The sequence below is a fragment of the Suricata suricatta genome, chromosome 4 (genome assembly GCF_006229205.1).
Source record: "Suricata suricatta isolate VVHF042 chromosome 4, meerkat_22Aug2017_6uvM2_HiC, whole genome shotgun sequence".
Lineage (NCBI taxonomy): Eukaryota > Metazoa > Chordata > Mammalia > Carnivora > Herpestidae > Suricata > Suricata suricatta.
The window spans coordinates 71424526-71436214 of record NC_043703.1 but is presented as its reverse complement, the minus strand read 5'-3'; the positions used below and the strand labels follow the sequence as shown (position 1 = coordinate 71436214).

The window sequence follows — 11689 nt, the reverse complement described above, 5'->3', positions numbered from 1 at the left end:
GAGGGGGAGAACCTCGCGGCGATCGCCACCCCCCCACCCCCCAGCCCGAGAGGCGGGCCAGGCACTCTCTTTGCAGCTCCGAGCCGGGCGCCCGCGGGTCGGGCCGCCAGAGCCCCTTTCTCAATCCCGGAGCGGAATGCCACCCGGAAGGGCCGCGGAACCGGGGAGATGCCTCCGGCGATATTTAGATCTCGCGCGGCTCGGTTCTTTCTCCGCAGTCCTCGGAGCACCTCCTCCTTCTGCTGAGGCCGCAATTAGGGCCCGAAGGTGCCTGTGGCAAGACCGAAGTCGAGAGCAAAGCCCTACTCCCCAGGCCCTGCTCGGTGGCTTCCAGATCCCCAAACCTCAAGGGCAGCAGCCCGGTCCCCAGCGGATCGGCCAGATAACAAGCCGCCAACACTGAAAGGATCTCCTTATACTGGTTCTCGGAATACTTTGTGGGGTAGGTGGGAGGGAGGGAGGGAAATGCGTGGAGACAGAAAGGGCTCACAGAAATGCCTAGTGATTCACAGAAGACTATATTCGTGGAAACGTTGCCTTGGGAAAACAGAAAATAAAACATTTTTACTTAATGCTTATGTTTAGCTGCATTGTGGGGCATCCCCAGGGCGAAGGGACTCACTGACGCGGGGAATGTTGGCAACTGCCTTAGTGTAGATTTGAGAGAGGTATCCGGGGACTCTCACCCCCACCCCCCATAATTCCTGACTGCTGGAAAGCAGCTGACCATTCAGATGTGCATTTTGCCCAAAGGCACCCCCAGGAGAACCACACATTCCACAGTCCAAGGCTGGGCTCAGGCTTGGGGGCAGGGAAGGTCTCAAAACCCCGCTCCCTCAGGCTTCTGGTGCTCTGGGGTAGAACGAGGTTGTTCAGATAACCTTCTCCACTCCCTGCCTGATTTTCCCAATACTAGCTTGCAAGTAGACAAGCTATTCCATTTCTTAAAAAAAATAATAATAATAATAATCCCAGACAAAATCTGAAAACGATAAATACAGAATCTGGAAATCCGGAAAGCTCGTTTATCTCTTTTTTTTTTTTCCTTTTCAGAATAAATTCAGCTGTGTTCAAATACCCCCCCACTTCCCTTCACCATACCACTTCTCTCCCCCATGGACCCAGAAAGCTTTTTAAATGCTGGCTTGGATGTGACACAGACCAACAACAAAAACTCCCCTTCATCAGCCCCAAGATTGTGAAAATGACAGGAAGTCCAGGTTGGCTCTGGCATTTATAGCGCCGACATACATTTAGCCCAGAGGAGCTCTGGTGACAGGCTTTCTAAACAAGGGCCCTGTCCTGGGCCCTCTTGTCAGGCCTGGAGTCCAACAACCACGCCTCTCACCCCATCTTCCGCGCATACACCCGTCAAGTCTTTCCTGGTCTGGGATGGGAAGAGACGAAAGACAAAGACCCGGGGAGTTTGCAGTCTTTGGTGGGTCCAGGTTTCTGTCTTGGCCGCCTGTGACATCTGCAGTCACAGAATCTTGCCTGCTGTTGAGCAGGAGGGACCCGCTGCTGGCCCTTGGATGGCAGTGAGTAGGCAGTAGCCATCTTGGCTCCAAGCCTTAGGCTTCCCCTGAGTTGCTGTCTCCATTCGGCTTCAACCAGAGGTGTGTCCTGCAGATTTTGGAGGCCAAGAGTTAGGGTGGTAGGGGCTGAAAGCCCGGTCTGTTTAGCCAGTCCAGCCAGTATGAAATGAAGCCCCAGTTTCCATATCCCATCTCCTGACTGGCAGAAAGTCAGACCAGAGAAAGTCAAAATCTGGGAGAATGTCTTCCTTGAGGCCTCCAACACCCCCCCCCATCCTTACTCCTGGCCCCCGTTTTTCCTCTGAGGGCTAGGTGAGTTGGTGTACATTGGTGGGGAGGGGGAGGGGGAGGAAGGGGTCTCTCCTGAGGATTCTAGCAGAGTCTATGCTCTTGGCGACTTCAGCCTGAATTGTTGTGCTGCTGAGGGCCACTGTAGGTCATTGGGTGACAGTGGGATTTAACACCCCCGGAGCGGGCCCCAGAACCCCAGGGACAGAGCCAGGCACCGAGCCTTGCAGGGAAGACACAGGACTCAGGGGCTCAGGGACGCTTCTCAGAGGGCCTGGCTGTGGCTGGGGGGGTTGTGGCGCCGGCGGCGGGGGCTGCGGCTGCTGCTGTTGCTGCTGCAACTTCTTCTTGTTGATTTTCCTTTCCTTCGCTCTACGGTTCTGAAACCAAATTTTAACCTAAAAATGGGAAACGGAGAAAAAGAAACGGGGGTGAAGAAGACGGTTAAGGGGACAATGAGTGGCATTCAGCACCAGCAGCAGTATCTCTTCCTCCAACTAAAGAAGTGGCCTCTCTAAAGGACCCCCAAACCTCTTCCCAGCCTTTCATCCGAGAGCCCCATGACAGCCCAGCGCTGAGCCCTTCCCCAGCCTAGCAAGCAGGGCCTCACGAGGGAAGAGCCTTCCTGCCCCGCCCCCCCCCGCCCCGCCTTGTGCACCAGGTTTCATTCGAAAGCAGCTTTATCTGCAACTTTACTGGAAAAGTTGAGTCTCAGAACCATGGGAAACAGAAACTGCAAAGCCCATTCTCCAACCAGCAAGAAGAGGCCAGCATGGATGTACTTCTAAATGACAACCTTTGGCCTCGCAAAGCTGAACTGAAATGTAATATTCCTCACCTTAAAGCTGAGAATGAGATTTACTGTGGGGCTTCCCGGCTGTGGATGTGGCCTGTTTACTTTTTTTCTAGACCATATAGAATGTTCATGAGTCAAGCCTCGCTCTAGTTTTTCTGGGTAGGGATTGGGGTCTTATCTTAATTTTTTCCCCAGGTACTATGCTGGGCACATAGCAAACAGGTCTTTAATTTAAGACCTTCTTTCATCCAAATAGAATTCTGGATTAAAGTACTACTCAAGGGTTGGTTTTTTTTTTTTTTTCCGCCTCCCAGACGCCCAAAAATGGGGAGAGAAAATTTCAACAACTGAAAAGGACAACTAGAGGTGGGAGGAGCTTTTTCTAAATGTACTCAGAAGGAAGTGCTCTCCATCCTCCTTATTTATTTATTTATTTATTTAGTAAGTAAGTAAGTTCTACGCCCAACACGGGGCTTGAACTCACGACCCGGAGATCAAAAGGTGCATGTTTCTACAGACTGAGCCAGCCAGGCGCCCCTCTATCCTCTGGATTTCACCTGCCCACAGAACTACGGGGCTTCTGGGGCCCGGTTTCCAGCTCTGCCCAAGGACCCCCACCAGCCAGCCACCAGGGCCTGGGGAGAACAAGGCGGTTCGCACCTGCCTCTCGGAGAGCCCCAGTGTGGCAGCCAGCTCGGCCTTCCTCCGGATGGTGATGTAACGGCTGTAGTGAAACTCCTTCTCCAGCTCCAGCCGCTGGTGATCCGTGTACACCACTCGGTATTTGTCTTTTGTCCTGGTTTTCACTGTGGAGGAAGGAGAAATTAGGACGGAGAACCGCAAGGCAGCCCATCAGTCATGGGTAATGACAAACCTCCCTAACCCAAGGGCTATTTCTCTTCCTCCACCGCCCCAGGGGGCCTGGGTTTGGCTGATTCCTGCCGAGTCTGACAAGACCCCCTAGAGGGTCCTGAGGGGAGGGTGCGAGGCTATTGGAGACAACTGAACTAACCTTGGGGTTAAGTGGTTTTTAAAAATGAAGAAAAACTAAAGCCTCTTACACACGAGATAGCAGAACCCAGCCATCCATTTGGTAAACCAAAGAGAGTACTGGAACAGGCTAGGCCCAGAGGGAACGGGGGCAAGCCAGAGTCTCCAGAGTCCTGGGAATATTCAGATTTTCTGGCCTATTGGAGATGTGTAAGCCCACCCTAAAAACAGCGGGGCGTGTGGACATGTGTTGGTGACTGTGTGGGGTGGTGGTGTTACTTTCTGTTTGGTTTATCAAAAGTAGAAAGGGGTGGGTGGGTGCAGGAGTCGACAGATTTCTTTCAAGTCACCAGAATCATCTCCCAGGCACACTAGGCCCATCTGGTGGAATTCTGAGCTGGGGTCTGGCAGGCAGAAGACCCCCTCCCTCTGGAGACATTCTATATACCTGGCTGAACATGGTATGGCATTTGGCATATTTTCTTTTTTGATACCCCCCCCCATTTATTTCTGCTGTGAACTCTGCCAGAGCTATCCTGACCAGTGATCTGTGCTCATTGGATTGAGTCAACATATTAAACCTCAGATTGATTGTTTTACTGAAGGGCCTTGACAAATAGTGCCATCGAGGTTGGAGCAGGCAGGAGAGCCTGGCGACGCCACCGGCTCTGCCCTGGATCATCTCATCCTTTGGCAGGGCTCTTCGTTGGCCCCCCTGGTCCCTGGTCATCCTGCCCCTGAACAGGTTTGCCCAGTGCCCAATACTACAGGAAGATCTAAAGGGTCTGGGAGTTTCTTGGAGGTGTTTAATGCCCCGCAGGCGGACTTTGTTCAGGTAAAACCCTTTGCAAACCATAACAAAAGCGCCCTGGGAAGATACAGGCCGGATCAGAGGGAGCTCCCCCGAGTTGCTGAAAGGGGAACACAGTCGCAAACAATGCAGGACAAGGCGATCTTATCAAAGAAAAGCCCTTTCAATGCCTTAATAACAACCGCATTCTGTTTGAATTACCACTACTGAGCAAATGGCGGTCCCGGCTTTCATCCCCTTCCCCGCCAGGAGCATTAACATAAACACTGCGCGGCAGGCGCATTTGAATGGGCGAAGCGGCCCCGACCCCGCGCCTGCTAAGAAAGTAGAAGGAACTCACATTTTCTGGGAGCCTTCGAAGGGGTGGGCGCGTTCACACGCGGTACCGCCTCAGACCCACTCGAGGGCTGCCCGCAGGAGCCGCCCGTTTTACAGATGAGGAAACTGAGCCTCGGACTAGGTCACGCACCCAGTCCCAGGCGCGGCTGGCGCGGCACCCAAGTGGGAGCCACAAAAGGGCACCTCCAGGGCTGGAACGTAGGGCGCAAAATAGTTCTCCGAGCCCAACATCCCAGGAGCAATACTCGCCTTGGGGTGCTTGGGGGCAGCTCTTGCCCCAGTGCAGCCCTTTCCGTATCCCCGATGGGCCGGGGCCGCGGTGACCAGGACCCCTGGCGCTTGGCGGCCCGCACCCCAAGGGCTTTGGAGGCTCCCTGCACCCCCTGGGAACCGAGGAGGGGGCTGCAGGAGGGGAGAGATGAGAGGGACTTGTGAGAATTCATTATTGACTGCGAAAGTCACCACCCTCTTTCCGGGCCCTAAAAGAGACAATGGCAGGGCTGGGAAGGTGTATATCAAAGCGGGCCGGGCCGGGGACCAACCCCCCTAGCCCGTTGACGGATGACGCTCCGCAGAGGAGTCCGGCTCTGGCCCGCGGGCCACGGCCTCCCGACATTAACATCACAAGGGAGCCCGGCGCCGACTGCGGCCTTGCCACCTCGGCGCGGGACTTCACAGCGGCCTCTCATCTGCTGACCCCGCGGCCTGGGTTCCTGTGGCTTCCCTCCCTCTCCCTCTCCCCCTCCCCGGCCCTGGCCCCGCAGCCACTCTCCAGGGACACACCAGAGGTCTCCCTTAGGACCCCGGCTCGCTGCAGCCGTCTCTGAGACAGCGCTCGGTTCAGGTGACCGCACCTCCCTTTGGGGACTGGACCAAGCCAAGGTTCCGAGCCTGGCCCTGTGGCCTTCTCCCCGGGCGGCCGCATTTCCCACCCGGCATGTGCCCGGTGACGCAAACACCGATGCCCGGAGACAACCCCCAACGGCTGCTCTGATTTATACGGCTGTAATTGGCTATAAACCTCTGCAAAGTGGCCATAACCTGCACGCAGGCCGGGCTGGGCCAGAAAGAAGGGAAGAGTAAAAAAGCGGAAGTGCAGAAGACTAGGAAGACTTCATGGAGTTAAAAGTGGATGCCAACAGGACTCTCCCACCACACCTATTCCAACTTCCTTCCCACTTTGACACATATCCCGATACCAGAAGGGGCAACCCAGGAACTAACGAGCCCCCACAGTGCGGCAAATCTAGGATGTCTGCAGGGACACCTCCTGAGCAAGCTTCTTGAACTCAGGCACGTGCGCGCGCGCGCGCGCGCACACACACACACACACACACACACACACACACACACAGCCCCGAGACCCTGGGAAGGAAGGGTGGGGAGAAGTGATCCCTGTCTGGGGCAGAAGCTGAATTCCCACCAGGGATTCTTCCCCTTCTCCCTCTGCAGGCCCAAGAGGACTCCCACGACTTCTCGCCCCTAGCCCTCCAGCTTTTGATTGAACGAACTCCTTTGCAAATCAAAGGTTCAATGACGGGCCGCGCGCTCCCTTCCCCTTAATTCCTGGGGGGCCTTTCCTGCAACAGCAGCTTTGCCCGGTGTCCCTATCCGCCCTGGCTCTTGAGTTGGCCCGAATGGCCGAACCTGGTACCGCGCGCGGCCTAGCCGCCCTCCTGGCCCCCTTAGGGCAACCCTCTTCTTGAGTGCAGTGCTCTTTATAAAGCCCGGCACGGTGGCGATCGAGGCTCCCCGTTCCCGTCGCCTCCAGGCTGCGCACCGAGTGCCACAGGCGGCAAGTGCGGAGGACGCCGATCCCTACACAGCCTTGCTACGTCCACATTCCTAGGGGTGTCCCGAGAGTGCGGGGACGTTGGAAAGAGGAGCCTTCCTCTCTGGACGGGCTGGGGAGACCCACCGATTCACTCGCGCCCCCACGCCGGCCCAGGCGCAGTGGAGGAGCTCAGCAGTCCGGGGCCCCTGACTTTGTCTCCCTCCCCGGCCCTGCTGGCGCGGAGCTCCCGAACGGCTCGGGACACCCGGGTCCGCCCTGGACGCACGGCCGGCCCAGCAGCCCCCTCCCGCGGGGTGCCGCCGCCTACCTTGGCTTCCCAGAGACGGCTGCGCGGGCTTCCGCATCCACTCGCACAGGTTCCGCCGCTGGCCGCCCGGGGACAGCTGCTCGGCGGCGTTGGTGGCGGCTGGCCCGGGAGGGCCGGGATTGAGCGTCTGCAGCAACCCCGAGGCACAGGAAGGCGCGGCGGCCGGGTGGTGCGGGTGGTGGTGTGGGTGGTGGTGCGGGTGGTAGTCGGCGGGGCTGCTGTAGCCCATGGCGGCGGCCGGAGAGCCACCGTTGAGGCCATGGGCCACGGCGTTGGCGGCACCCCCCGGCGCGTAGCCGTTCCAGTCCTCCCGGAGCGGGGCTCCGTACGCCGCGGGCCAGGACGGCCCTGGGGACTGCGCGGGGTCCAAGTTCGCGGCCGCTGCCGCCACATGGTAGCCGCCGTAGTCCGGGTACTGCGGGGGACTGACGAAGTTCTGCGGGGTCAGGTTGAGGCCGCCAGAGTGGCGCACGGAGCTGGGGTACATGCTCACGTCCTTGTCCAGGAGGTAGCTCACGTACATGGTGGCGAGGGCCCGACTGCAAACCTCACCATGCTGCCTGGGGGTCGACGCTGGAGGCTGCCGGGGGCCGCGAAGGGCAGGGGCGAGGGGGGCGCCAAGAGCGGCGGCTGGCTGAGCCCCAGCGCGCGGTGTTCCGCCGGCTCCTCGCGGCGCTTCTGCCTCTGAGGCGGGCCCTCCCTCTGGCCTGCCTCCTCCCTCCTCCCTTTCTTCCTTCTTTCCTCCCACCTCCTCCCCACTGCGTTGCAGAGGCGGGGAAGACCCGCCACCGGCTGGAGTGCGGGGCCCCAGGCCGGCGGCCTTACGTGATTAACGAGTGTTTACAAGACTCTATTAGTAATGACACAGACACCAATGGCTGGAGACGTCGAGGCGCAGCGCTCACCCCGCGCGCAACCCCCCGAAACACGATTTGCATTTTAAAAGATAGGGGGAGAGGGGAGCTCAAGAGAGGGCTGCGACCCGACCACAGCTAAATATTCAAGCCTTTATTGTTAAGAGCTTCCTCCTTCCAACCTGGTGCACTTTAACCTCCAATCACAGGTTCAAAGAATGAAATCAAGAGACTTGCAAAAGGGGGTGGGGGGAGCTATCTTGGTGGGAATTTGGGGTTGGAAACCGAGTAGTAGTGTTTATGCATTTGCGGGGCGGGGAGATGCATCAAGAGGCTCCTTCTACCACCAAAGAGGAAAGAAAAGGGAAGCCATTGCTTTGATCGCTACGTTTCTGACCGGACTGGGAGGCGAGGAGCCGAGCCGTTCGAGATGGGCCCGGTCCTGCCCTCTCTGCGCTCCCGGCCAGAATGATTGCGCGCCCCAAAACGACTGTCCCTGCCTAACATTATTTTCCTCCCCGAGGAAACGTCTTGCTTCTCGAACAAGATGAATTATGACACTAGCTTCAGGCTGCATCTCTGAGTTCATCTCACATTTGGGATTTAAGTTAAATTAAAGCAATTCATTTTTTAAAACGCATTTACATCCAAAGACTCAAAACAGTGGAACCAAGGAGCCTAGGGTAGAAGTCAAACTGTGGAGGGGGGGGAGGCAAAAGAGGGTTGCTAGAGTGCTGACAAAGTTCTGGTTTCTTGAGCAGGGTGCTGGTGACACGGGAGGTTGTCTGCAAAAATTCAGCGAGCCTAACCGTACATGTGGGGTTTTTTTTCAATAAATGGTTAAATATCAAGGAAAACAGCGTCAAACTTTCTGCTAATATATACCTGGGTATTTATATATCATACATAATGCCCTTGTATTAAAAACACATTCTGCTTTGCGAAGTAAAACATTATCGGGAGAAAATCGTTTTTCATCTCTAGGAGGAGGGAAGGGGACCTGGGCCATCAGGAATGATGACTTCTGAAGAGGTCCTAGTGGAGAAGAGTTGAGAAAGGGCCCGCCTTGGTTTTGAAGCGCTGTGTCAGGGCCCCCGCCGCTACGGGGACCAGTGCTGTGAGGCCTGGCTTGGGAACTGTTGGGGACTGGAGCGCAAGGCGACCGGCTTCGTCCTGCGCACGCGCCCGTCTCCCGTTTAGCCCTTGTTGGAGCGGACCCGCGGTGGCCTTCCCAGCTTTCTCTCGGAGCCCAGGCGGCGCTGCCAGACTAGGAGTTGGGGAGCGCAGCGACCGGGTCGGAGAACTGGGCAAGCCGCCTGGGTGGCTTTGAGCGCTCTCCGAACCAACAGGGCACTAGCCACCCAGCTCCAAAGCTGCACTTGTCTGTTCTCATTGTCAAGCGCTCTCTGGTAGTTGTCACTTCTTCACCATTTCCTCTCCAGGGCTTTTTCCAGGGCTCTTTATCCCCCTTGGTCCCCACATCTCCTTAGATGGGGAACAAAGCTGGTGTTGTCACCACCTCGGTTGTACAGATGACACCCACCAAAACTGCAGAGCAGAGAGAGGCCAGGCCCAAGCAGGATCTGAACAAGCCCAGGGCTGAGGGATCCCCTGCTCACTGGTTCTCTCCTCCTCTGCATTTTCCTAAGTAAGATGGTTACTATCAGGAGTTTGCCAGGCAAGGGGAGGTCCCATAGCTGAGCCCTCGAGAGGAGGGAGACAGGAGCACGTCCTCCCTTTGGACCTACTGAGCCTAGTCCAGACCACTGAGTTCATCAGGCCTCTCAAGAAATAAAATGGGGGGGGGGGAATATTACAAGCCCCATTACAGAATCCAAATCACTGAGTTGGGAGAGGGGAAGTGAAAGGAAGAGTCTGTAGTCCTGATGGGGTGGGAATGTGGGAGGTTAAGTGGTAGGCACTGCAGACTTTTGATCTAGCAAACATCTTCCTCCTCTTCCTGGAGACACAATTCCTCTTTCTGTCCCCCACAACCCCCTCCCAAGTCTCAAGCTCTGGAAGCCGAGGCCCAGGCTCAAGCCTGTGTCTTCGGAATGTGGGCATTCTTTGGAACAATCACTTTATTGGGGACTGCCATTCCCTCCGCCCTGCAGTGGCCGCTTCCTGCGTTTTTATGGCCCAGCCACCGGCCGCTGGCTAATTGTCCCAGTTTTCCAGCTGTGTCTCTGTGCTCTGCCCTGGAGAAAGGGCTCTGGCCTGCCCGCCCAAATGCTTTGGGAGCCGCCAGGGCTACTCTGGGCCTGGGGGTCACGCCAGGGCCCAGAGCTGGCTGGACTACAGGTAACCCAAGGCTCTCTTGGAGTGCATGAGAGAGCTGGAGAAAGGAAATCATGGTGAAAACCCAATTGGTATTCTTAATGGAAGATAGGCCCGCAGGGCACTAGCATGGCCCTACCCAAGGTCCAGGGGAAGGCTGTTTGGTAAGGGGAAAGCAACCAATACTAATGGCCTTGGATAAGCTTCTTAGAGTGCAAGTGTCCCTTCACATCCAGCTGCACTCCCAACCAATAGGCCCATTCGGGTCCCCAAAGGGCAGGGTGGCGGGGGTGGAAGATGGCTGTTGAGAAGGCAGCGTGTGTGTCTTTCCATCTTGAGGGCTTAGCCTCTGGGAGGTCTTTGCCAGGTACCTGCCCTCTGGAGGCCTGCTCTGGGTGGGACCCGACCAGCCTCTGGATGCAGATGTGTGGCCCTGGGAGGTGAAGGTACCACCTGCATCAGAGCCCGCGGGGTGGGGGGAGAGCCTTCTCAGTCCTGGACCCACGGTGCTTGGTGGGTTTCTTAGAGCCTTTGGCCTCAGCTGCAAACTCCCTGGGCTGGGTGTCCCCAACTTCTCTGAATCAAGTCTTTCTGGCCAGTACTTCTGGTCTCCAACTGACTGTCCTGCCAGAAAAGCCTTCAGCAAGTCATTCTGGATGAGGCAAACTTAGGGAAAGCTTGGGGCTGAGGTTGGGGTGGGGCTGAATCTGTGCCCCCGTGGGGCCTGAGCCAGAGCAGCCTTTTAAGGGCAAGAGAGGGTGGGAAGAAAGAGGCTCAGGTAAATAAAGCATCAGGAAGACCACAGGGCAGCCACAACTCGGTTATCAAAGGGACGTCTCTTTGTTGCTAACATTGTAAAGGCCATTCAACATTCCTTGGAGAGGGTCAGGGGCTTCCAGAATTCCGGCTGGTGGCAAGGGCAGGGGCAGGGGGGCGGGGGGCATGGGGAAGCACAGGAAGGGGGCGGGCTCTCTTCTAAGCAGATGGGACACTCCTTGAATCCACAGATCATTGACAGGACTCTCTCCCTGCTCAAAGGTCCCTGATGTTTGCTCTAGCTTGGGGGGGACCCTCCTTTCCCTGTATTTGTGGCTCTTGAAAAGTGGGGAGCCTGTGGCCTTGGAACCCAGGTAGGGTAGGCCTTCTCTACCTACCTTAGCATGCACGTCTACTTTCTGAATCCCGTTTAGATCAACGAAATTATTCAAACAGTCTTCCCCTCCTCCTCTGCACAGGGACTCCTCCCCCTACATTGATCTGAGTTGTCAGGATAATTAGGGAAGAGTAAGAAATAAGGCAATGTTGCTGGATAAAACTGTTCAGCGTGGCGATCTATACTGCTGTGGAGAAATGGCTCCATGGCGACTTAATTTGGCATTGAGGGAGTGCTTCGGCTCCGGCACGCAATCAGTGACTCCCTTGCACAAAGGAAGGCTCAGTACTGGGTGGTTTGACCCAACAACCCCACCCTCTCCGGCTGCCGCGGCCCACTCAGCTAACATCTTCTGGGGAAGAAATCGATGGCAGTGTCCTTTCGGCCCCATCAGACCACAATGGGTCCCAACGCGTTCATTCCGAACAGCAGGGAGAGGCCGCAGCTGTCCACAGCTGCCCAGGGTTCATTTTGCAGGAGCAGATGCGCCCCCATCCCCCTTGGTATCCCCCCAAGCAACTGAGTGTCCGCTTTTCTGCGCCTG

At 56.7% G+C, this 11689-nt stretch overlaps 1 protein-coding gene across 2 annotated transcripts; it reads right to left on the bottom strand.

The window, feature by feature from the left end:
* Positions 1–1024: 1024 nt before the first annotated feature.
* Positions 1025–7533, bottom strand: CDX2 (caudal type homeobox 2). Of its 2 annotated transcripts, none has more exons than XM_029938630.1 (3): positions 6862–7533; positions 3280–3425; positions 1025–2221 (listed from the first exon to the last, which is right to left on the bottom strand). In XM_029938630.1, exons 1-3 carry the CDS (start codon positions 7382–7384, stop codon positions 1973–1975), a joined length of 918 nt encoding a protein of 305 aa, XP_029794490.1. In that variant the 5' UTR covers positions 7385–7533; the 3' UTR covers positions 1025–1972. The 2 variants fall into 2 exon arrangements, with proteins under 2 accessions (XP_029794490.1, XP_029794491.1); XM_029938631.1 differs by having other exon boundaries at positions 1996–2221; positions 3284–3425.
* Positions 7534–11689: the final 4156 nt, after the last annotated feature.